This window comes from Lasioglossum baleicum, chromosome 7, assembly GCF_051020765.1.
Source record: "Lasioglossum baleicum chromosome 7, iyLasBale1, whole genome shotgun sequence".
In the NCBI taxonomy this organism is placed as follows: domain Eukaryota; kingdom Metazoa; phylum Arthropoda; class Insecta; order Hymenoptera; family Halictidae; genus Lasioglossum; species Lasioglossum baleicum.
Window position 1 is genome coordinate 1,422,592 of NC_134935.1, and position 27,780 is coordinate 1,450,371.

Consider the following 27,780-nt stretch of genomic DNA (forward strand, 5'->3'; position numbering starts at 1 on the left):
ACGTATTTTCACGTGCTGATTACGAATATGATATTGAAAATTTTCACAAATGTTAATTTCTTAACGGAAACCTCCTTTTTAGAAACATTGGGTGCGTGTTAAGCACTGGGTGGGTGTGTGTGGTGTTGTCGGTTCTCATCTCCACAATGTCTTTACAAACACAAAATAAACAGATGGAACCCAAGAATCTAGGAGATTTCTTTGAAAATTGAAAGCTCAGTCTATGTATGTATGATCACAGGGTAATTATATAGAAAAGTACTTGCATCCGTTTATTTTGAGTTTGTAAAGACATTGTGGAGATGAGAGCCGACAACACCACACACATCCACCCAGTGCTTAACACGCACCCAATGTTTCTAAAAAGAAGGTTTCCGTTAAGAAATTAACATTTGTGAAAATTTTCAATATCATATTCGTACGTGAAAATACGCAAAATACGTAGCACGTGAAAATACGTAAGAATCTAGAGTATAATTTAGAAACAGTGGGTGCGTGTTAAGCACTGGGTGGGTGTGTGTGGTGTCGTCGTAATATAATATGTACTCATTCTTCATCATCATATGATTTAAAAAGTTCACGCGGTATATCGGATCGTCCGACGATCGTAGTGATATATCTGTAGAAACAGTTGACGAGCGGTCGCATCATGCTGAAGCATACGCACAGCACGGGCGTGCACGTATAGGCAAAATTAAATGTAGTAGTAGCTGCAGTTTTTCACAAATCTCTCAAAAACTAATGCTGAGCGGCGGTTACATGTATAGGAAAAAGTTGTTCAGAATGTTGAGTTTTACAACATATTTAAATTTTATCAAAATCGGTGAGGTGGGACCCTTTATGCACAATTACCCAAATGACATAAAAACAAAATATTTTTTGCATCGTGCCAGCCCCATTATACCATTCAACTTTGTCCTTACAATATTTTACGTATCTTTAGAACAACAAAGATATTTGAGGTGCAAACGTTAGGTGACTCACCCTGTATATTCCAAAAGATGGTTTTTACTGTTAGTCGATAACAGGGGGGAATGGATACTCTTAAAATAATATTCTATTAGCTTATCTGGGGCTACAGGTCATTTATTTGAATACCCATATCATTTTTTAAAATAATGCAAAGAGGTCTTTCTTTTGCAAAAATGCTACATTTGCCACAATACAAATGTCTTTTCAAGGAACTACTTAAATTTAAGGCAAGAACAATTTTAAAAGTAAATACATCTAAACATTTATCATTAAACTACAAAAATTACCATATCTAAATTTAATAATTACTTCAACTACTTCAATAACCTCTTCTTCAGCTGAAATTATTTATTACTTTATTCGAACAAAGTGACTGACATAAAAAACCATTCGAATGAAAGTTTATTTTTAAATGATTTATTTGCTTGAAACGCCAAATAAAAATGAATCTTTTATGGTATTTTTAAAATAGAAACAAGTAGGTATTTCAAATAATTAATTATTTATGTATAATGATTATTAGGTATCTAATTTTAGATAAAACACGTTCTACCTTGGGCGGCAGACCTCGAAGAGATAAAAGGAAACTATTTTAAAATTACATGTACGTCTTGTAAATTACATTTAAAAACTCATAAAATAACTCATAAAATCTCCGCGATAAACACTTACTCCAACAATGTTTGTGGTGTAACACAGTGGTCCCCAACCCCCGGTCCGCGGACCGGTACTGGTCCGTGGATCAAATGGTACCGGTCCGCCCAAGGAATATTAAATACAATTAAATTAAAATTATTAAATCAGAACAATCTGAAATATAAACAATCAACGTCCCTCTCCCCCCCCCCTTCAGCGGGCCGCGGTAAAATTATCAAACGTTGACCGGTCCGCGACGATAAAAAGGTTGGGGAGCACTGGTGTAACATATACAATGTACATATATTAGGTTGTCCTAAAAGTTTCTTTCGGAATGTTTAATGTTGCTAAATAAATACAAACAATGCGATAATATTTATGTTTTATATTATATATAATATTTATATTATATACAATAATATTAATGTTTTACTACTTCCTATAACATGAATTTGCATTATGTGCATGAATCGAAAACCAACTTTCGCGGGACAACCTAATATTATATTTATTTAGCAATATTAAAGGATCACTTTCCAAGAGAAACTTTTGATACAACCTAGAATATACATTTAAATCAATATCTTCCATGTAACATGACCCTTAATAATGATGATAGCATATCGTTAAATTGCATTAATCACGTAACAAATGCCAAATGTTTTCTTAAAAATTGATAACTAAACAAAAAAAAACGTCGAAAAAGTTGGTTTTTTTTTAAACCGACACACTAGGGTGGCTCTTACTTACTCTTGTCGAACATTTTTTTCAAAATTTCTTTTACGGGACTCCCCAGGCTTGTTCCGCATAATAAAAAAAATCCGTGTAAAGTTTGAGCTCCCTCGGATAACAAAAGAACGTGCCCCAAGGTAAAACATCAAAATAATGAAATGCTCATAAAATCGTTTTTCTCGAATAACTTTCTAAATTATTTACCGCTTCGAAAAATATGTCAGACAAAACCTGTAGATCTGGACAGGCTGCGTCTTTTATGTCGTATTACTTTTTTTCGTAAGACAAACGGTTTTCGAAAAAATTGAGAAAAATGTCGGACTAAAATAAAAATTTTTTTCTGAAATCTGAAAATTCTAGTGCGTTTTCATCATCGTTTATCAATAAACAGTAGCGAAAAATGTGTATTTTTTTTAACTTTCAGAACTTATTTCTTTTTCAATTGCAAATTATTTGGTAGGAAATTCGAAGTCAAAAAAATTGTTTGGTTCCACTTTCTGTATTTTTGGTCCGACATTTTTTTCAATTTTTTCGAAAAAAAGTAATAGGACATAAAAGACGCAGCCTACAGGTTTTGTCTCACATATTTTTAAATACGATAAATAATTTAGAAAGTATTCGAGAAAAACGATTTTATGAGCATATGATTAATTATTTTAACGTTTAAGGGCCTTGGGGCACGTTTTCCCGTTATTTGTGGAAGCTCAAACTTTATACAGATTTTTTTTTATTATTTTGAACAATTCTGAGGGGTGCTGTAAAAGAAATTCATTAGTCGAAAATAAGAACCACTCTAATGACATACCCTGTATAACCTATTAGGTTGGCAACAAAGTAATTTTTTTTTATTCGAGCAATGAACTTGAATGAATAAGATATTTTACCTTCTGTTCGATGATCTTTTGCCAAAAAGAATAAATATTTTATTGATTACAGTTTATCGTTTGAATGAAGAAATTCGGTTTTATTTCACCTTAAAATGCCGAAATTCCTTGCCGACCCAATACATTTTATTACATTTTATATAGCAAAAGTAAATTTTGTTTCTCCAAAATTGGTATACACGTCGTGAAACAATAAAAATATTCGACATAAACGTCCGAAAGGATAACATACGACATTTTGTAGTTTCAAAAGAAAAAAAAAAAGAAAACATAGTATGTACACCACGGCCCGCGTCCATACTGTCAACCGACAAGCGCCATTATTGGCGGCGGCCGTTGTTTTACGTCAGATAAGTTTTTGTTTCTTAAAATTTCGAAGTGAAATTAAAGTCACAATTTCATCACTTCTATATAATTCTAATTTCATCTTATTTTGATATGCAAGAACGCGCTCCATGCAAATTTTCATTCAAGATTTCGACGAGATCAATGTACGAATTTCAATCAGTCGAATAACTAAGCAAGCGCTGCACCTGGCGACACGCGCCAAGAAAGTGATGCAAGAGTTGCTACGTCTGTCTACAGACGCGCGCCATGTAAGAAACTAAAAAGGTAACAGCATGTCTATATAGGAATAGCAATGACCGGGAGAATGCTATATATTTCATTAAAAATTATTTGCAAACATTCGTATCGTAACACAATATAACTACATAAAATCGTTACTAAATCGTTTAGTCATACACATAACCAATATTATTTGAAAAACTGGGAACGTTTTCACAAATTCGCAGTTCAAATAAACAGTAATTTTCTAGAAATATTGTAAGTGTTTCTATTTGATTATAGTTTAATTATAATGTCGAGTCTATTATCTTTGCGTAAAACTTACAGTTTAATTGTAAATTGTAAACAATAATCTAACCGCGGTGTTTGTGTATTAGGTACAATATTTCTAGCACTCGCATAAAATATTCACTTAAATAAACAGTCAATTAATAAGGTAGAATAAGTATTTATGCTTTGATTTCTGTGTTTTGAATGAGGAAAAAAGTTCTCGGTCAGATCTGGATTCTCAACGACCAATAAATATGTTTATTGAAAAATCCTTTCCGATCTGTTCGAAATGTTGTTGATGCGAACACAACTAAATATATGTATATTTAGCAACGCGCGGGATTCGTCGAACGCGGGTCACAACACGAGGTTCCCACGCGAACTACATACAAGACCACATGGGAAATTCTGATTGAAAACGTGCTCGCTCGTTCGGTAAAAAGAGAAAGAACCGGTCGGTTTTGAAGGTACTTACCGAGTTCCGCGTAGCATAGGGCTCCAATCAGCGACAGCAATCCAGAAAATATCCATATTAGTAACGCCTGTCCCACGCTGTTGCTGTTCATTAGAACACCTTTCGGCGCGACAAAGATTCCGGCGCCAACGATGATGCCGACGATAATCGCCACGCCGTCCCATAATCCGAGTTCCTTTTTCAATTTGACGGTGTCGGATACAGAGTCGGACTTGACGGTTCTGAAGACCTGCTTCTCGGCTGGCGCGACTTTGTCCGGCATCGTGTGTGTCTTTCCTTTGACCCTCTCTCGCGTTTCCTCGGTTCGAGCCTAACCACTGCTGCCGAGATACTTGCCGGTGCACCGACGAAAAACTACTGAACGTGAACGTGAACGGGAACGGTCCAGTCCGACCATGCCGCGAGCCGCGAGGTACAAACGCGCGATATACACGTGTGAAAACGAAAAAAGATAGACAGGGACAGAAAGAGAGGGAAGGGAGAGAGGGAGAGGGACAAAGAGTACCGCGTGGCGTCGTTACTCAACGGATACACGTGCGCGACTACTGCAATCCCGTCCATCTGCAACTACGACGGAGTCGCCGTCTCGCGGACAACATAACCTCTAATCTGAATTCGCCCGCGCTTCTTCGTTCTCGTTCTCTCGTTCGGTTGCCCGTTCCGGTCCACTCACTTTGCCCTGTGTGTTCATTCAATTCTCAATTACACTCTACAACGATAATACAACGCACACTGCACTATATACGAAATCATACAAATCTATATTACAAAAAGGAATTTCTTTTTTCTTGTGTACCGTGTGTTTTATAGTTTACTTGAGTTTACTTTCTTCAACACCGCATGTTGTCATTAATATAATATTTCCAACAATTACGAAACTAGATAACCTTTCCTCTTAATATTGACCATGACAAAGCTGTGAGACAACCTTTATTAAGTACATATATAGGCAATCTAAACGGTATCAGAAGAGAGTTTTGCTTAAAAGAGTTTGTAATGGTAAACATGCAATCTATACATATATGTACATTGTATAATAGCCAGTTTCTCTGTAACGGTCAAAAAAATTTCGAAACAGAAAACATAGCGGTGCACGAATGGAGATGCATTTAACGATATGTATGAATATATACAATAGTTATCGACATGTCAAAAATAATATAAATCGAGAGATAACTATTTTGTTTAAAATTTTGTCCAGCATAGACTGCTCTTTCAGCTGTCATTTGTATTTATAAACATGAATAGCATCGGTATATTTCTATTTGTACCATTAATCTCTCTCCTTCACAATCCATTCGAAATTAAATAATACAGTTACATCCACTAATACATATTCGGACGCTCTTAAAAAGACGATGACTTTTTTAATATCGTAGTATACGATTCGGACTTGTTTGGGAAGCTAGAGCAATTAGTTTACTACAGGGTGTGAAAAGAAATTTTTTCAAAAATTGCAATTGATCGGAATTGTAGAAAAAATACTAAAAGTTGCATTTTACAACTTTTTTATGTGCGGACCTATATTGAAAATTTAAAAAATATGTTTTGTAGATCTGTGTCAATTAAACATATTGTGAGAATTTCGTGAAAACCGGTCGACGTTGCAATGAGCTACAAACATTTAAAGATGGTAAAAATTGTAGATTTTCCGGATTTTTGGCCTCCAACTGCAACAAATCTAAGGATTCTTACATCTTTCAATGTCTGTCGTTTTTTCCGCATCAACCGATTTCGATGAAACTTTCACAGTGCATATAATTGACACAGATCTAAAAAACATATTTAAAAAATTTTCAATATATAGTGGGTAACGAAAGTATTCGAACACCATTTAAAACAAAATAACTTTTTTATAATTATACCAAACTGCCTGATTTTTTTATAATCAATTAGAAACATTGGTTTATGAAATGATATGAAAAAAAGATTTTTCAAAAATTATAATTCGCAAGGTCACATGCAAAAATAAAGAAGGCATTTGTTAAAACTATTTATTCGAGTCCTTATGAAAATTTAAAATATATGTTTTGTAGATTTATGTTAGTTATACACATGCTGAAAATTTCATCGAAATCGATTAACATACACACGAACTACAAGCGGTTAAAAATGGTGAAAATCGTAGTTTTACACGACTTTTGATCAATTTCTGCTTAAAATCCACACAATCGTAAATCTTCCGATGCGTGTCGTTTTTTTCTGCGTCAACCGATTTCGATGAAATTTTCAGCATGTGTATAGCTATCATAGATCTACAAAACATACATTTTAAATTTTCTTTAAGGTCCCAAATAAAAAAGTTTTAACAAATGCCTTGTTTATTTTTGCATGTAACCTTGTAAATTATAATTTTTGGAAAATCTTTTTTGCATATCATTTCATAAACCAATGCTTCTAATTGATTAGAAAAAATCAGGTCATTTGGTGCCATTATAAAAAAGTTATTCTGTTTTAAAGGGCGTTCGAATACTTTCGTTATCCACTGTAGGCCCACATAAAAAAGTTGTAAAATGCAACTTTTAGTATTTTATCTATAATTCCGACCAATTGCAATTTTTGGAAAAATTTCTTTTCATATCGTGTAGTAAACCAATTGCTCTAACTTCTTAAAAAAGTCGGTATCGTATAGTCCAATATTAAAAAAGTTATCGTCTTTTTCAGTGTCCGAATATTAGTGGGAGTTACTGTATACAGAGTGTCTCAGGTTTTAAGGTCCAAACTGTGTCAGTATATTCTATGGCACTAAATAAGAAAAAATATCTTCGCGAGGACGCAAGAGACAAGAAGATTGAAAATCATTGTAGATACGTTCCGTCAAATTCCTTCCGTCAAATTACGGAACGAAATAATTATTTATTATTTGAGAGCAATTCTAAATGAATTACTATATAAAATAATAAAGTTATTTCTATTGACAAATAATAAATTAAATTGTATTTTTTTATAGACAGCTGGGCTCTCCGGACGGGCCCGACCACTGGTGTATACTACTGTATACGTATACCTCAAAGGTTGCTATACCAGACAAAAAACGCGTACGTGTTCATTGTGTATACAAAATACAAGAAATAAGGGAAGACCAAAAACTATTTATTTGATTTCCACCTCAATCCAAATAATAACAGCATAATCTTTTATTTGCAAATAAGAAATAAAATTGTATTTAAATAAAAAGTTTAGTTATTATTTGCAATTAAAATCACACGTTTATTTATTATTTAATTATGTATTATTTAAACAAGATATAAGAGAAGACCAGAAGCTATTTATATGATTTCCACCTTAATCTAAATAATAAATAATCTTTTATTTGCAAATAAGAAATAAAATTGTATTTAAATAGGATATGTGACATCCTACGTCACGCTTTTAGCCAAATGAAATCAAGTGCCGTAACGAGGGTATGAAGCGCCTGTGGCAAGTGTCTAACTTGCGCCTCCCCGTAACCCAATAATGACAGAAAAATTAAAAATTTTAAATAAATTTTCAATATATTAAATACTATATATAAACCTCATCAAAATGAGTTGCCTGTATGTACAATAATGTATTTGCCAAGGTATTTGTATGAATAAATAATCTATAACCTAAATAAGAACAAATTTTTATTCATATTCAATGACGACAAAATAAAGGAGATACAAAACATAGGTATATGTTAAAAAATAATAAGTATAATAAAAACATAAAACAGTTCAGCATATTTTATAAAGTAATTTTTCCCTTTTTTTCATTTGTAACCACATCTATTATATCGTCATAATTTAATGTTTTGGCAACACATCTTTTTCAATTGATATTATAGACATGTTTGTTTATCGCTCTTGTCCAATAGAAGAACGAAGGTACGATTTTACAATTTTTCATTTGCTAAACGAACATTTGCAGGAAGCTGTTGTTACAGGCATTGTTATGAAAATCCTTAATTCTATGTCTAGATTTGGATACGTGTTTTGTAATGAGAGTTCGTAATTTTTTTTGCAAGATTTGAAAACCGTCCAAGCGACCCTCAACCGGGTCGGTATTCTTTGTTTTGCGCCCCAAACCCAGCTGCACCCGTGGCGGGCGCCTCTTTCGCCACGTCCTCGTTACGGCCCTGAGTCGAAACCTACAAGATACGGAGAAGTCAAGTATTATAGGAATACATAGTAACCGACTTGTGCTGTTACTGCGAGCATTGGCATTGTATGTTATTGTCAATCTTAGGTGACTTCAGATAATAAACACTTAAACACAGCTTACATAAGTACACTGAATGTAAACATTGCTGATCTATTCGAGCCAATGCTCGCGCAGTATTTATTACGCAATATATTCCCGTATTTTTGTTATAACTTTTTAATAAAGCTCTATGTGACCTATGTTTACATCCCTGTATATTGACACCCTGTGACACCCTGTATATTTTCCGAAAATATTGTATATCCAATAGCCATAAAATATTTGTCAGTGCCTGAGAGACATCTGTTCCAAGTGAACAAATATTTTCAAAAACAGGAAAGATACTTTCAGATCGCAGCACTAGGTTGCAGCCCAAGCAAGCATATAAATGCGTTCACTGTAATCTGTATGTTTAATAACAAATAAAAACGTTTATAGCCGAAAATGTAATAAATCTTATTCTAAAATTTATAAATTGGCTACATATCGTAAATTAACATAATTTTTATTATCGATATTTTATCGATATATCGATAAATGTTTTGTTCACCACTAGCACAAATATGCGTTTCAAAATTTTAAGGTTACAGTTATTATTTAGACACATGTGTGTGTGTGTTACTGTTAATATAAAACGATATTGCCGAAAGATTATTATATTTAGTTCTGAATAATAACAATGAACAACAAATTGGTACAACTATTGAGGAAATAGTTGCTAATACCAGATTAAATATGTCATTAAACGTAGATTTTGGTCCATTTTGGTCAAGTAGTTTTTTAGTTTTTTTGCAATGCAATTTATACGAGAGAACGGAAAGTTTCCACCGAAGAAACAAACGTAATTACACAAAAAAATTTTTTTTCAATTTTTTTAAAATTTTATAAAAAAATTAAAAAAAAATTTTTTTGTACCTTATGATGTTTCCGCTTACAATAACCGAAAATTATCCCAATGCAAGAGTGAGTTAATCATCTCTACTTCCGAGAATACATTTTCAAAGAATATCGATGAAAGTACAAAAAAAATTTATATTACAATCTTGAAAAAAACAATCAGTTCAAAACGAATTATTAACTGAGATTAAATTGAAAATTAATATAAACTATATGATAATTATTAATAACATTGATGTTGAAAACGGATTGGTTAATGGAGCACACACACACACATGCAGAATATTAAAATTTATTACTTTTCAAGAAAATACTAAAATTACGTCTATATTGTGGTTAGATTTTCAATTGGCCAGAGTAGGAGTGAAAGTAAGAACTCGTTATCGTGATTATATGAAAAATGCAAATATTGATCAAAATTTAACACCAATAATAAAAATATCGAATCAAGTAAATATGTCGAGTGAGGAAAAATATCAAATCACACGTAGTCAATTTCCAGTGGTTCCTGCTGAAGCGATTACGATTCATAAAAGTCAGGGACAAACATACGAGAAAGTATGTTTGGATTTTAAAATATCAGAAAGGCGAACTTTACAAATGTTGTATGTAGCACTGAGCAGAGTTTCAAAATTGAGCGCGGTTTATATATTTTGGGACAATTTAAATTAACAGTATCGAAGAAAACCAAGATCAATACTGCAAACCCGGATAATGATGAGTTGTATCGTTTGCGAAAAACTAATTAAGACAATTTATTTTGCAACATTAGTATGCTATAACAAGGAACCAAGCGAGCAACGAGCCTGCGATGTTCGTTTAATGTGACGCCATATAGCAAACATTTTGATAAGTAGAAAACTATTGAATTTCCCTGAAAACGTATAATCTTATTAAAACATACACTTAATAATGATAATAATATACTGCAACTAACGAATCGGGAAGTTCTTTGTGTGGCTCGTGGAGAGTCACACACCAAATCAAAAAAAACATTAATAGCTATAGGTACTACTAGCCATGCGTACCACTCAGTGTGCCCAGATAACACGCTTTTTTTCGCGCATGCGCGTCAAAACAGTAACGTAGCTATGAGGCGGCCGATGCGATGATGTAGCAGAGCCCTGAGGCAGCTACAGTCAGCGGCGATAATAAGTGGACACGCTTAAAAATCGCATAACTTTTTAGAAATTGGTCCAAAGGACTTGAATTTTTTTAAGATGTTAGACCGGCTAGTTCGCTAGAGAATAAGTAAACTCAAATTTCTTACGATTGCAATTGGTAGGAATTATACAAAATTTTAAAATATGATGTTTTGCCAACTTTTTTATCTGGGCCTGTAATGATAATTTAAAAAATGCGTTTTATAGATTTCGGTAACTTATATGCATACCAATTTCAGATCACTTTAGTGAAAATAATTAATTAATTAATTAATAATTAACAGATCAATTTAGACCCTTCTCTTGCACACAAAGCCAAGGCCGAATATATATACAAATACACTTGTGTCATTCATTCGTTTTTCATAATCAGTTCATATCAACTTCTTAACATTCGGCATGGCGCTCAAGCTGCCACATTTCCTCGCGAAGCGTACTTTACTGAGGCTGAAAAGCCGCGCATGCACGAAAAAAAGCGTGGAATCTGGGCACACTGGTACCACTAACCCTTTCGCAAGAACAGTCCTATCCGCGAGCTCGCGAAGCGAGCGAGCAAATACAACCCTAATCGCGAGCGAGCAAAGCGAGCAAGCAACAATAACCCTCTAGTTTTTTGTTTTGTTCGGAAAGGATTGGGCTATTACAAAATAATTTTTTCAACCCCGACAATTAACTTTATGATGTCGAAAAATTTAAACCAGTTCTTTTTTATGTTTTTTTTCGATCGGGCTCAGTGATTTAAATTTTGAAAAAAATATCGTAATATTCCTTGAAGTTTCCCCTTTAAAATGAGCCCTTGAAAAAGGTGGCATCGTTAAAATTGGCGTCACAATGAGCTGGTAAAGGACGTGTACCTCCGTTTCAGGTAGAGGTAGTGTTCTTTCTCGAGAATTTCTCGAGACATTTTATAATTGGTTATTTCTCATTTCTCGAGAAATTACAGTATTTCTCGAGAAATTTAAATCTAGGAAAATTCTAATGAATATCATTTATTTTATAACATATTTTCGGAAATGATCAAATACATACAGTAAGGAGCATAACTGATTCCACATTCCACACACTTTAAATCAGAACAACTTTTTTATGAATGGACCAAACGACTTCAATTTCTCTGTAAGGCTAGAAGAATTAGTATAATAAATGGTGTGTAAAAAATATGTTGAAAAAATGCATTTGGATGGAATTGTGAAAAACAATAGAAAAATTGATTTTTACACCTTTTTTAGCTGGGCCAATAACGAAAATTCAAAATTATATACGCTCCCAAAATTTTATTCAAATTAGTTAATTGGTTTGCGAATTATAAACGATCAAAAGTGTTAAAAATTACAATTTTTCAAGATTTTCGGCCTTTTTATCACTTTTGATCGTTTATAATTCGTAAACCAATTAACCAATTTCAATGAAATTTCAGAGCGTATATAATTTATACCAGTTGACAAAAGACATTTTTTAAATTTTCGTTACTGGGCCAGCTAAAAAAGTTGTAAAAATTTAAAATGTAATTCTTCTAGCCTTACAGAGAAATTGAAGTCGTTTGGTCCATTCATATAAAAGTTATTCCGATTTAAAGTGTGTGGAATCAGTTATGCTCCTTACTGTATGTATTTGATAATTTCCGAAAATATGTTATAAAATAAATGATATTCATTAGAATTTTCCTAGATTTAAATTTCTCGAGAAATGAGAAATAACCAATTATAAAATATCTCGAGAAATTCTCGAGAAAGAATTCTCGAGAAAGAACACTACATACCTCTACCTGAAACGGAGGTACACGGCGTCCTTTACCAGCTCATTGTGACGCCAATTTTAACGATGCCACCTTTTTCAAGGGCTCATTTTAAACGGGAAACTTCAAGGAATATTACGATATTTTTTTCAAAATTTAAATCACTGAGCCCGATCGAAAAAAAACATAAAAAAGAACTGGTTTAAATTTTTCGACATCATAAAGTTAATTGTCGGGGTTGAAAAAATTTTTTTGTAATAGCCCAATCCTTTCCGAACAAAACAAAAAAAATGTAGCTCAACCGGACAAATAGTTCCTGTGATAAAAATTCGTAAGTGGGGCACGTTTTCGCCGAAATGGGCAAAAATTTCAAAATTTGAAGGCCTGCCATTTCTAAAAAAAATTCGAAACCGGCAAAATGATGACTTAAACCCCCCCCCCTAATTTCACATGGATTACAACATATTTCATTTAGAACAAAATCGACGATGGTGCCTGCAAAAAGTGATCGATTTGGCATGGAATGACCCCTATCGTCAATATGTTGTCTTTCCATTAACATACAAAAAGAGGGCACGACAATCCCACTGATTGCCGGTGAATTAGAACATTTATATTTAAATTGAAATTTTTTGAACATGTGACCTTAATGATAAGCTTTGCATCTGAATGTGATATACAATAAACTTGTAGACTGTAATATATTTAGTATTTCTTAATTAAATCGCTAAAAATCTGTTTTGTGTTAGATCTATCCATTTTAATCATAAATGCATAAAATCGCATGTCATATGGGGATAATTTTGAGAATTGTGGCTGGAATGAAACTACGAAAATATCGCACACAGTGTAATGTGTTAAATTCCATTTTAATGAAATAAAATTCGTTTGTTGTATTATATAACGAAAAAAAGCATTAACACTGTAGACGTACATTTGAGAGAACTCCATTTCTCGTGCTCGGATTGTTTAAAACTGAAGATACTAATGTGTGACTAAAACCTCGTCACGCCGAGAAATATAGTTACTAAACTTGATAAATCATTTGGAAGCTAAGTTTTTGTTTGTTTTTATACTGTTTGGCTAAAGAAATACGAGGGCACCAAAGGAAGAAAATCTTACGATTCAATCAGCAAGACGTGTTTCAATGAAACTTGTAGTATTTTCTAGTAGCGTATTATAAAAAATTTCTTATTCACTTGAAAAGAAAGCGATAAGAATAAATATAGTGACTACTGGCTGCGCAATATCTTCGATCACACTGGTATTTACTCGATTCTCCCATCGTTAGACAGCGAATGTTTCTACGCATTCTTATTTCGAAAGAACGCTTAATGAAACACGTGGCGACGGAAAATTTGATTTCATCACATAAATGATTTATTCGCCGAGACAGTCTATAAATCATGATCAATTTGTCGAAGTATATGATATTTGCCAGAGCCATGTATGTACCTACATATAATACATACACTCCGGGACAAAAAGATAGAACATCATCTATTTTTCCTCTACCTTTCCTTATTTTCGTGCTTATTTAATAAAACAATGTTGTATACCCGATAACCTATGTAAACGCCGATACCAAGCCACGGACACGTCAGCCTAACTTATAAGTTATTAGAACTAGATAGGACTATACAACCCTTAGACCTTGTCCTTTCAACGTCATACTTTCGACAACGCATCCTTCCCACTCCTTTCCACATTCTCCTCTCCAAAATAGGTTATATATAGAGCTGCCGAAACAGCAGCGTCAGATTTTGGTTCTCTTGCGAATTCGAGACTAGGAAGTTACTGCTTGAACCTTATTACACCACTGTAGACCTTTGTTAAATAAAACTTCTTTACGATTTATTAAAAAGTGTTGTACCCGATTTCTGAACACGGAATCCAACAACAACATACTAAAGCGTTAAGAATGGGTCGTGGAAAAAAAACTAATTCTAAGTGTATGTGAAGTACATACGATATTGCAGTTAAGGGAAGAACAAGATTGAATTACAGAAATATCAAAAATTGTATAGATGCCGAAAAGTTATTTTGAGCTTGTTAAAAGATCCTGGAAATTATGGGAAAAAGAAGAGTTCTGGGTGTCCACAAAGTTTAATTGCTCGTGAAAAACGTGCAACATTGAGAACAGCATCAAATACGAGACAAATCGCTGAAAGTGTTGGCGTAAACACTAACGGAAAGAATGTACGTTGTGTTTTACAAACGTGCCCTGGGTAAAGAAGGAGCATAAAGCGTTCCGCTTACAATTTGCCGAAAAGCATATAAATATGAGGACGAAGTGGCGAAGTCATATTTACTGACGAAAAACATTTAATTTGGATGGTCCAGACGACGTAGGCTATTACTATCATAATTTGAATGAAGAACAGTAATTTTTAAGCCGTCGCCAAATGGGAGGCAACTGTGCGATAATTTGGGCCGATATTGGATATTGAGGTAAAACAGAAATCAAATTTATAAAAGGACGAATGAATAATGAACGGTATATTGAAATGATAAATGAACAACTTATGCTATAAGAGTTGCTGCAAATAAACTCATTTTACAACAAGATAATGTCGCAGTCCACGCGGCAAAAGCGATCAAGAAATACTTCTCTTCAGAAATTATTCGAGTTTTGGAGTGGCCAGAGCAAGATCTCCAACCTCAACATTATTGAAAATTGTTGGGAACATGTTGCCAGAGCTGTGTACCAAAATGGCAGACCATTCCAAAATATTAACGATTTAAAGTAGAGCATTTTGGACGAATGGGAGAATATTAGCCAAAACAATATTAAAAAATTCTATAAATATTTACCAAACCGAATGATTAAAGTCGTTAGCTGTAAAGGAGGTCCTACAAAATATTGAACATTGGTTTTTATCTGTTAATTCTGTTATATTTCACGTTCTTCGTTAAGTTTGCTATTATTTTGTACCTCTACCCAGTGAACCAGGCCTGTTGTAGCAGAAATCGTGTCGAAGCGAAATGCGGAGGCCACCTAACGGGCATTATATTGGCCGAACGTCGCTCGAAGCTGCTCAAAGCACACGATGGCTCGATTCTGGCCATGGCAGCTAAGCTTGCGTGGGCTCATATTCTGCCCTCGCCACCAGCCCAGTTTTGCATCGATTACAACAGATAGAAACTAAATTGCATCTTACTTCTTCCCTCTTAACCCCTTGCCGTAGCCGTACCATTTCCTTTACAGTTGCATTGATTATAACGTTTTTATGCAACAAAAAAAACAATTTTCTAAAACTAGGGACCGGGACCGAGCGGCCAGGATTGTGCCGAGGGAAGCTTGTGCCGGGATGGTGCCGACGCAAAAATACGACCCCACGCGAGCTTATGTGCCATCACCAGATTCTGCATTCTGGGTGCATTTCGTTAATAATTCTACTTGATTCAATAAAAATAGATAAGTTAACGAAGCTTCGTTCCATTTCATTCATATCTGTTAAGAAAGACACACTAAAAATATGTGTATAAAAAAATGGAATATCTAATGTTTAATAAACAGAAATTATATTAATTTCAAATTGTGCTATCTTTCCGTCTCGGAGTGTATGTATACCAGATAAGTGCGAGAAGTCTACAACCCGTCCCAAACAAACGTACAGGGTGTAACAAAATTTAGTGTTGAGATTCGCATTCTACTCGTCATGGAGGGGGACCAAACTTGTCAAAGAAACCGTAGGTAACCTAATCTAACCTAAGCTAAGCTGACCAATGGTTCCTTTGAGAAGCATAAAAAAATTTGACCTTGAATTTCACAAGTTCAAAGTGAATTTTGCGGCAATTTCTTTTAAGAAATCTACACCGATTACAAATATTCTGTTACACCCCGTACAAATATTATGTATACAATACACACTACATATATTACAGGAAGAACAAGTTAGAATTTAGCCCACCGTTGGGTCGAGCTGTTATTAATCGTGGTGTATCTCTATATTTCTACCGCCGTAATTTCGCAGCCGCATCCGACACTGTGAAACTTCACGAAACAATTTCATTGTCGTGGTGACACGATATCGTGTTCGTCCGCGACAAACTGCGCCTCGCGTTCGCGTGGATCAAAGTCTTATTCCGATCCCCGCAGTCGAAAATTTTCCACTTGGTCAAACATTTCGTCAAACGTTTCTAACAATTATGCAACCGAACGGGTTCCGTCCCAAAGCCGCGCGGTTCGGACAAGTTTGAGAATCTTTTTACCGATTGCTGAGTTTCTGCTGCCAACATTTGTCCCGTTGTTGTCGCGCGAGTTCTAGCAACGGGAGCGTTCTCAATCGAGTAAATAAAAAGCAGAGTTTCGTTGTACGCGACCGCACCGTGCGTTAACGCCACCCATACTGCGTGTGCTAATGCATCGCGTCAAAACCCTGGGAACGAACGTGCTATCGCATTAGCGTCAGCTCTGCCTGGAGAGGAAACGCTGTGTTCTGCTGGCTCCTCGATCGTCACTAGACTGCACACTTTATACATTTATTACTATACTACTATACACTATTACTGATTTCCTATCAACCAGAAACAGAAACAGAAACGTTTCACCAAAATTATTCAATTATTATTTTCGCTATTAACCATTTCAGTGCCATTTCACAGACTGGCACACTTTTTTACTCAATTTATCCTACAATCATATGTATAATACATAAACCATATTCTATTAAAATCTAGTAGGATCTGCGAGCTATGAGAATCTTTCAAAAATTATCGTTATGATACACTTTGCTTTCTCTATTCAATTGTGCGGAATAAAAGTTAAGTGAACAAGTCGAAAATAATGTAGCAACATGGTTAAATTCGTTTAATGATTTATCGCAGTTTTGTTATCATTGTCTTATTATGACATTTTCGTCATAAATACATCAAGTCCGTATTTTAATTATTAACACTATTAACAACTACTGTATATGTAATAATGATAAGCATGTACCTATTCAGACCTAATTTTTAGGTCTTTTTAGCAGAGACTAAGTTCTAGTTATGAATCAGTTGATTTGTTTTTGTGTGACATTTATGGGCATTGGCGTGGCACTCGACGTGTTAATTTAACGATTAATTTGCAACTGATGTTTGCCTCTCTGAAAATTATTTAAACGAAATAAAATTTTAGGTGGAGATTTACAAATTCGAAAGAAAACAAATTCGAATAGAAAATATATTGTATGTCATTTACTCGAAAATAATCTATCTATATATATATATATATATATATATATATATATATATATATATATATTATATATATAAAAGCGAAGTCCTGACTCACCTATCAACGCCCAGGCTAAACCCTTGGACTTAGAAAGCTGAAATTTTGCACAGAGGTTTCCCTTATGATCTATACAAGGGATAAGAAAGGATATTTCGAAATTCAATCCCCAAGGGGGTGAAAAGGGGTTGCAACGTTTGTATGAGGAATACTTTGTACGTAGTCGGATTTACTTCATACTTGGTCTCAATGCTCTTTGATACAAATAATCAAACACCTGTTTCGGCATTTTTAAAAATTCGACCTCTAAGGGGGTGAAAAGGGGTTGCAACGTTTGTATGAGGAATATTTTGTTCGTGGTCGGCTTTGCTTGAAACTTGGTCCAAATGCTCTTTGATATAATTAATCAAACACCTGTTTCGGCATTTTAAAAAATTGATCCCCTAAGAGGGTGAAAAGGGGTTTTGAAATCTAAGATGGCGGCATGACATAAAATTGAAACTCTATAGGGGTGAATGGAGGGTTAAAAGGTTTTATAGAGAAACAATATTAATTTCCGAGGGCATTAAACGGTTTTCTGTGCGAGCGAAGCCGCGGGAAAAAGCTAGTTATTATACATATTTCATTCTAGTTTCAGAAGTCAAGGGTAAAATACACTTACAGTCAATAAATAAATGATCAGCACCACTGTAGAAAAATATATAATATTTATTCATATGTGACGGATAATGCCGCCTACACTGTTGCTAAACATACGTTTGCAGTTTGCAAACATCGATACTTTTTAAAGATCTTTCTATTTATTCTATTCTATTCTATTAAAAACCAGACTTATATTAAAATGCACCAAAAGGGAGGAAATAATTTTTTTAGACATTAGTGACTATAAATAAAAGCGTGGAGCGCCCACGAAGATTACGTCAATATAGTTTAGTTCTCCATGCTTTTATTTATAGTCATTAATGTGTGTGTGTTTCAGAAAATTATTTTCTCCTTTTTGGTGCATTTCAATATAAGTGTGGTATTTAAAAGGTTTTTTATGTATTCTTTTATTTTCTACTTTTTAAATGGAACGCAAGATATAGTAATACTGGAATGAAATAGTAAGATATGGAAATACGCGAAATAGAATGAGGGGATGACTCCGAGAGACGACGTCTCTTGATGGAGTCCGAAATTGTCCGAAATGGAACTGAATGAACGGAACACCACACTGACTGAGCTCCTTCAGTTCGAAATGGGTCAGTGGCAGGGCCGGCCATCTGGGGGTTGCGGCGGACGCTATGCACCGGGGCCCCGCGATTGAGAGGGCCCCAACACGATCAAGAACTAAAATAATGTAATTTTTCTGAAATAATTAATGTATTAGCAAAAACAAAATCACGCATTAAATAAACATCCATGAGTAATATACAGGGTGAGTCCGAAGAAACAGAACACCTAAATATCTCCGTTACTTTTCGTTGTACAAAAAAACTTCTTAGGGCAAAGTTATACTGTTTGAAGGGTCACATGTAACCGTATAAGGGGAAAAATTTTCGAGGTCATTTTTTAATGAGATTTCAGTCATCGATATTTTTTTAAATGGAATGATGTATTTTGTAATACATCAATCGATGCAACTGGACATTCGTTATGAAAAAGTACTAACCTATGTATGTCGAAAAGTTAGTAGTTCAGGAGATATTTCAATTTAAATAACTCTAAAACACCATTACTGTCGTACTAAGACGTTACACAAGTAAACAAACGCTAACATCAATTTCAATATCAATGTAAATTTTTCAATTTCAACTTCAATTTCAATTTCAATTCGTTAATTTCAACTCGTCAATTTCAACTCTTCAATTTCAATTTTTCAATTACAACGTCAAGTTTTCAATTTCAGCTTCAATTTTTCAATTTCAATTCGTTAATTTCAACTCGTCAATTTCAACTCTTCAATTTCAATTTTTCAATTTCAACGTCAATTTTTCAATTTCAGCTTCAATTTTTCAATTTCAATTCGTTAATTTCAAATCTTCAATTTCATTTTCAACGTCAATTTTTCAATTTCAACTATTCAATTTACACTAGCAAGTAAACGCTAACGTCTTAGTAATAACTATAATGGTGTTTTAGAGTTATTTAAATTGAAATATTTCCTGAACTACTAACTTTTCGACATACATGGGTTAGGACCTTTTTATAACGAATGTCCAGCTGCATCGATTGATGTATTAAAAAATACCTCATTTCACTCAAAAAATATCGATGACCTTGAAATCTTGTAAAAAAATGACCTTGGAAATGTTTTCCCTTACACCGTTACGTGTGGCCCTGCAAACAGTGTAACTTTGTCCTAAGAAGTTTTTTTGTACAACGAAAAGTAACGGAGATATTTAGGTGTTCTGTTTCTTCAGACTTAACCTGTATGTTCGTGTTTGTAAATTTTTTTTACTTTACGAAAAATTTAGGGCCCCAAATGATTTCTTGCACCCAGACCCCTTTATAGAGAAGGCCGGCCCTGGTCAGTGGAGTGGGGATGAGTCGGAGTGGGAATGCGTAGTGGAGTAGGGAGCGCTGGCGCGCGGCGCGGCGCGGCGGCGCGGCGCGGCGGCGCGGCGCGGCGTGGGGATCGCTGGACGCGATCACGTACTATCGAGTGTCGCGCGGCGAGGTGCGACGGTTACTATTAAAAATTTTTTTCTCCTGAACGCACAGTTTTTTTGTTAAATTTTTTTTTTAATATTGCATTGTCATCCAGTTCTGAGCTATGTTTAAAGGTTCAAGTCTCTAGCCGGGTTTTAATTCCGGACCACATTTTCTGATTTTCTTAGCATATTCAATGAACGTACAGTGAACCACGAAAGTATTTGAACGCACTTTAAAACAGTATAACTTTTTCATGATCAGACCAGACGGCCTGACTTTTTTTGGGCAATTAGAAAAATTAATTTACCAAATGACATGCAAAAAAGATTTTTAAAAAATTGTAATTGCTAAGAATTACATGAGGAAGTAAAAGAGGCACTGTTACGTCCCGGAGTCTGACTTTCGCGAAACTATCGTTCCGCGACCCATTCCCCTTACTGGACGCTCAAATGCGATACAACCTTTTGTCCACGCGGCTCGTTACCAGTGTTCCGATTGAACCAACCGTAACTCGCGCATGCGCGGCCAAGACAGTAGCGTATCTACAATGACGCAGCCGAGCGGCCAGGGCCCTGACGCCTTGAGGCAGTTATTCTGGCGGGAATGTACCAGTGTTATTGGCGGGACGACTGATGGACGAGAGACGATTATGTATTCTTTTGCGTAGTTATTACAGTGCTCTTTCCCTATCCCATCCTCAAAATAAAGAATAAGTTTCAATTATAAAAGTCTGCGGGGTGCTCAAGCTACCCGATTTCATCGAAATAGTTACGCTACTGAGGCTGAAATTGCCGCGCATGCGCGAGTTACGGTTGGTTCAATCGGAACCATGCTCGTTACGTCCGACGTCTGACTGGGAACCACGACTTTCGCGAACATGCGTATTCTACTTAACGCTAACAGTAGATTCGCCCAAAGCGGCGGACGACAGCAGAGATAACTGTGACGGCGCGAATCTTCGCAGGGAAATATTTAGCGACTTAAGGTGTGCGCATACTAGAGGGTCTCGAGAAGGCCGCGGATCGTCTCTAGAAGGCCAAAGCCACCGATAGACGACCATGCGGCAACAAATCTCTAGCGGGCCGACGGCTCCACAGCAGGGAGCAGGGCGCCCCGAAAGAAAGATCCCTTTCCCTAAAAGAGGTGGGGAGCCCACGGAGACCTTTTTTTTCTGCCACGCACAGCAGGTAGCCCTCCCTGATAACCAGGCCTGCCGAGGGATAATCCTACCTAGAGCTAAGAATTGGCCCGTTCCGAGCTGCGCTATTGTTCGAGTTGCTCAAGGTGGGATTAACTCGATTTTTGCCTGGGATTCTCCGCGCGTATTAGTAGCTATTTTTGCCGTCTAATAGCGGAGGGCAATAGCAGAAGGCAAATTGAAGGCAAATTGAAGGCAAATTGAAGGCAGCCAGCCGGCCGAAGCTGAATTTGTTTAAGAGGGCAGTACCGTCGAGTCGTACTGATGTGATGATGTGATTGGCGAATATATAACAGATCTGGGCGACGCTGGCTCGAAAAACACATGTTGCTGCAAGTTGCAGCCATTTGCAGCCTGTTGCAGCCTGCAACTCCTTTGTCGGAGTGGATGACGTGGGGACTGGAACTGTCTTACTGAGTGTAATTGAGTGTTACTGAGCAAGAGAAGGTGAGAAGCAAAGAGGATTAGTCAGGATTAGTTGGGATTAGTCCTCTTCAGTCCTCTTTGGTGAGAAGCAGCAACAGCAACATGTATTTTTCGAGCCAGCGTCGCCCAGGTCTGTGCAGGTCTGTATAATAAGACAATCCTCTTTTCAACCATTTTCAACCAAGAAGAAATGCGGTGAGAGCAGCACTGTACTCGAGCGATTCACGGGAGGAGTTACGAAGAAAAGCTGATCATCCAGAACCTGTTTATCAGATTTGTCCTGCAAATCATCTTCTGTGTTCGCGCAAGTCAAGGTTTGTAAAAATTTGACTAATAGTTGACTAATAAAGAAAAATAATCAAACTAAATGAAAAAATATAATATTTATTATTTCCTACTTCATTCATTTATTATCCCTTCTGATATTGAGTAGTCTGAATTTAAAATTATTAATATTTAAACATTAAAATAAGTGTATAGTAGTCATAAAAAAAATATAAATTTTCTTTTCCGTCGAACGACACTTTTTTTCCATAAACACATTTCAATAAATTTCGAAATGTAATGAATTGAAATTGAACTGTAGAGAAAATGGTATGGCAATGCAATTTTTATAGTTTCCATCTCTTGCAATCTATGCAGACAATTTTTATTTCGCATAAAGATCCGCAGTCTAAGAAAAATAACATAAATATGAGAATAAGTAAAATTTGCATGTGCACAAAATGTGCATCTGTGCGTAGTGGGGAGCTGCCGCGCCTGCGCACGACCGTATGCGTTATTCCGAACGACACGCTGATCGTATCGATTGGTGTCGATCGATCTTCTTCCTCGTGCGCTCGATTACTTCGCTGCTGACATCTGCCACATCAGTGCGAACTACCCTCACCGACGATGCGGCCCTGTAAAACGATATTAGCCAATCAGATCAGTAGACGCGACGGTACTGCCCTCTTAAACAAATTCAGCTTCGGCCGGCTGGCTGCCTTCAATTTGCCTTCTGCTATTGCCCTCCGCTATTAGACGGCAAAAATAGCTACTAATACGCGCGGAGAATCCCAGGCAAAAATCGAGAATTTGGTTATCAGGGCTGCTCCCTTGCCGCATGGTCGTCCATCGGTGGCTTTGGCCTTCTCGAGACGATCCGCAGCCTTCTCGAGACCCTCTAGTATGCGCACACCTTTATCGGACAGTTGAGTATGGCGATCGATTAATACAGGCAGGCTTCGTTTATGCGAACTGCTTTCGTTGCTCGTTGATGGCTGCAGTCGAATCAGGCTGGATCGTCGTAGGGAGGACGATGATCCTCACTCGTCCTGGGAAGATCACGTCGTCGGTGATCCTCGGTTGACGGGAGATACCCCGCTGTTGTCCTCCGTCTCGCGTTCGTTGACGCGCACGAGCTTTCGTAATTGATAGCGACGAACGCGAATTGAATAGGAGAGTATTGCAAGCGCGAGGATGTAGGGAGAAGAACTAAGCGAGACTCACTTATTAAATTAATAACTGGGAATATATTTGTAACGTATGAAATGAAATTATAATGAACTAGAAGCGCGTGATATAGCAGGACCGCTCAAAGGCGGATGAGAGCGAGGACTCGTCGGAGTCCGGACCGGGACATCCAGGAGGCGACGAGCCTCGCTGGAGTCTTGAACAAACGTGACAGACTGGCTGTCCGAATTGAACTGAACTAACTGAAGTCTTTTTAGGATCGTGAGGTCGAATACATAGGTGTCTTATCTTCTACCGGATGTCTCGTTAGACATAACGCTACGGATGTTATGAGAAGCGCGCGATTAATGATTACGGTGAATGCTACGTGATACTGCTACGGGGAATACATTAAGATATGATTATTATACAAGGGTTAAGATAAGAATGGGTATATGGAATGAGGTGACAATCGGATCTGATGAACGGAGCGAAGTATGACTACTTATAACTAATGAATATTCTTAATAATTACGGTTACAATATCCTACTCTTATTAACTATGCTTATAACCTATGGCACCACGTCAGCAGACGTGACAGCACCATTCATAATTTGTTTATTAGAGCCTTTATAATGATAATTTAAAATATGAGTTTTGCAGATGTGTATATGTTAGTTATACACATGCTGAAAATTTCATCGAAATCGGTTGTCGCAGAAAAAAACGACACGCATCGAAAGATGTAAGAATCTGACCAAAAGTCGGGAAAAGCTATTATGATTTTCACAACATTTGTTGAGTTCGAACGAAAAGGTTTTCGTTGTCGCTCCAGCTCGTTTTCGAATTAACGAACACCGAACTTGATTGAGACGAGAGGAGACGAACGTGGGTTGATAGGTGCCGGGAAGAACGATCGTACACTATTGTGTTCACCCGTTTATTTTGGATATAGTAATTGCGCTGGGATATACACTGTTAGCGTTTCAAGTTTCCGTGCTTAAGCGTTCGCTCCGCGATTTGAGTCGGTTCGTGGTTTTGTCTTGACTGACGGTCCGAGTCTAGTTTCCCGTAAGATTTAGGCGATTTGGGCGGAGTTTTCGAGAAGAAGAGAAAGTGGTGCGATTGGTGGGTACAAGGGTGACGCCCTTGTCAATGTTCACCTTCAGGTAAGTAGAAGTCGAAGGCTGTGGGGGTGACTCGAGTATGCACGTTTTAAACGGTTCTCTGGACGATGGCCATAGCGGGCAATAAACTGGGGAAGCGCTTGGGACCTGGTAAAACATACCTGGCAAAATATACGGAACATAACGATTAAGAGGGTGAAGGCTGGCAAACACCTGGGCTAATCCCGAAGTGAGCAAAATATGGAAAAGTGAATAACTGTGTCCCATGGCTTCGAGAATCTATTGTCGCTATGTCATAAATAATGGTAAATGCGTTGATGAGGTTCGGGGTTCCTAACGGACTTGGTACAAAAATAGCAGGTAAAGAACCTGGCCTGCGGATCACGTGGTGGCCAGAAGACGCTTGTTTCGAGTGTTCGGTGGGGCCAAGCAGTAAGGTATACATAATAAAATACGGTACGGGTCCCGAGGAAAGATGTTATTATGGGGGTGCGTCGCAACAACATTTAACATTGTATCATTTAGAAAGTAACGCTTCTAATTGCTTACAAAACATATCAGGTCGTTTGGTACAGTTATGAAAAAGTTATTCTGTTTTAAAGGACGTTCGAATGCTTTCGTTACCCACTGTATTTTTCCATGTAACTTTAGAGTTTGCAGTGCCGTAACGAGGGCGTGGCGAAAGAGGCGCCCGCCACGGGCGCAAAACAAAGAATACCGACCCGGTTGAGGGTCGCTTGGTTGCTTTTCAAACCTTGCAAAACAATTACGAACTCTCATCACGCAACACGTATTCAAATCTAGACGTAGAATTAAGGATTTTCATAACAATGCCTGTAACAACAGCTTCCTGCAAACGTTCGTTTAGAAAATGAAAAATTGTAAAATCGTACCTTCGTTCTTCTATTGGACAAGAGCGATAAACAAACATGTCTATAATATCAATTGAAAAAGATGTGTTGCCAAAACATTAAATTATGACGATATAATAGATGCGTTTGCAAATGAAAAAACAAGAACAATTACTTTATAAAATATGCTGAATTGTTTTGTTTTTATTATATTATTTTAACATATACCTACGTTTTGTATTTTCTTTATTTTGTCGTCGTTGAATATGAATAAAAATTTGTTCTTATTCAGGTTATAGATTATTTATTCATACAAATACTTTGACAAATACATTATTGTATATACAGGCAACTCATTTTGATGAGGTTAATAGTATTTAATATATTGCATTTAGTAAAATTGAACTTGTTACATTAATATTTTTAATTTTTTTGTCATTATTGGGTTACGGGGGACGCAAGTGTAAGATAATAGCCTACTAACTAGACTATTCGCTGGGTTAAGGGTGTGGGCGGTAAATGATACAACGATCGACGGTGAAGCCGTCCGCAAAGGTGCGATTTATTAAGAGAATCTTTCAGTACTTGACACTCCGAGCGTCACTGGAAGAGTGCCCGCTCAGGTAAACTCTAGTCTTAAGGACATCTTGTTGCCAGCGTGTTTTTTACCTGCACCCCCAAATGTGCACTGGGTTTTTACCTGAAGGGTACGCGTCGCGCTGTCGAGCCGCTCGCTGCCCGCTCTCGACATTCGCAATTTCGATATTCCTTACACAAGTTAGACACTTGCCACAGGCGCTTCATACCCTCGTTACGGCACTTTGAGTTTGCATTGAATTTTTTCATTGTAGCTGGTACTGGGTAAACATACGATTGTATGCTGCCTTAAGTATCAAATGATAAATGCGAACAGTTGATCAACTTTATAGCAAATTGAGATACGCGCGCAGCGGCTTAAATTATGTACTCTTCGCGTTGACATGTATCGGCGAAATTAAATCACGAGTATCATAATACCGCATGCATAGATAGATTATGTATCCAAGTTTTAAATATAGAGAGAAGAAAAATAAATAATTAAATTTTTCGTTTGGAACTTCAGTCCTCCATGTTGTTATATTAGCAAAAAATAATGAATTAACGTTATCGTAAATATTTCAAAATAAAATTCAAACTAAGTCTGTAATTATTTAGAAAGTGGTACTGAATTGAATTTTCCGTATTCGTGTACGCTCCGTGGCGACGCGACGCGACGTACGCCTGTCCCGGCGCGGCGCACCGTTTGTTTACATTTTGCTTGTAAACACGCTGTGGAGATGAGAGAGAAAACAGGGTCTCAGTCTGGTCATACATATACATACAGTGACTCCCATTAATATTCGGAGGCTCTAAAAAACGCGATAATCTTTTTAATATTGGACTATACGATTCAAACTTTTTTCGCAAGCTAGAGCAGGATGGGAAAAGAAATTTTTTCGAAAATTGCAATTGGTCGGAATTGTAGAAAAAATACTAAAAGTTGCATTTTACAACTTTTTTATGTGGGGACCTATATTGAAAATTTAAAAAATACGTTTTGTAGATCTGTTTCAATTAAACATATCCTGAAAATTTCGTCAAAATCGGTCGACGTTGCAATGAGCTACAAGCGTTTAAAGATGGTAAAAATTGCAGATTTTCACGATTTTCGGCCTGTAACAGCAGTAAATCTAAAAAGAATTCTTACATCTTTCAATCACTGTCATTTTTCCCCGCGTCAACCGATTTCGATGAAACTTTCACAATGCATATAACCCACACAGATCTACAAAACACATTTTTCAAAATTTCAATATAGGCCCGCATAAAAAAGTTGTAAAATGGAAAATTTAGTATTTTCTCTACAATCCCGGTCAAATGCAATTTTTGAAAAAATTTGTTTTCACATCCTGTAGTAAACTAATTGCTCTAGCTTTCCAATTAAGTTTAAATCGCATAGTCCAATATTTGAAAAGTTACGGTGTTTTTAAGAGTGTCCGAATATTAGTGGGAGTCACTGTACATATGTATAGAGTGTGCTTTCAATTTTGAAAGACTACTCCTGGATATCCGTATGCGTGGTCTCCGATCCCTCCCACGACCTAACCACAACTCACTGTATTTGCATGATCTTTCCATTGTAGATGTGATCCAGACTTTAGGTTTAGGTGTAGGTCTGGATTAGGTTTTGGGAGAAATATGCTGAGAACTGCACCAATCTTAGGTTCAAAAGTTGTTAGAAAGGGTTAGAGAGATAGCCCCGATAAAAAAAGTTTCAGTTAAGTCTACAAGAGTGGAACGATCTGCAAATTCTGGATGACATCTACATAAATGGAAAGATTATGCGTATAGAGTGAGTTGTGGTTAGGTAGCGGGAG

The 27,780-nt window shown here is 36.4% G+C and overlaps 1 protein-coding gene and 1 long non-coding RNA gene across 12 annotated transcripts in view; both read right to left on the bottom strand.

Moving 5' to 3' along the window:
• LOC143210726 (Y+L amino acid transporter 2-like) overlaps positions 1–16,861 on the bottom strand; it is a 694,702-nt gene extending 677,841 nt beyond the window's left edge. Inside the window, exons 1-2 of one of the 11 annotated variants that reach the window (XM_076427853.1) lie at positions 16,410–16,861; positions 4,537–5,215 (exon numbers count right to left, since the gene is read on the bottom strand). In XM_076427853.1, the coding sequence (XP_076283968.1) occupies positions 4,537–4,798 (262 nt within the window). In that variant the 5' untranslated portion in view covers positions 4,799–5,215; positions 16,410–16,861. Of the gene's footprint in view, positions 1–4,536; positions 10,022–16,369 lie in introns of those variants that run through there. The other 10 variants (XM_076427855.1, XM_076427854.1, XM_076427857.1 and 7 more) reach the window with 10 other exon arrangements.
• Positions 16,862–21,577: 4,716 nt separating this feature from the next.
• LOC143210603 (uncharacterized) overlaps positions 21,578–27,780 on the bottom strand; it is a 226,339-nt gene continuing 220,136 nt past the window's right edge. The window contains exon 2 of the long non-coding RNA XR_013009300.1: positions 21,578–23,061. This is a non-coding gene — a long non-coding RNA (uncharacterized LOC143210603). The remainder of the gene's footprint in view (positions 23,062–27,780) is intronic.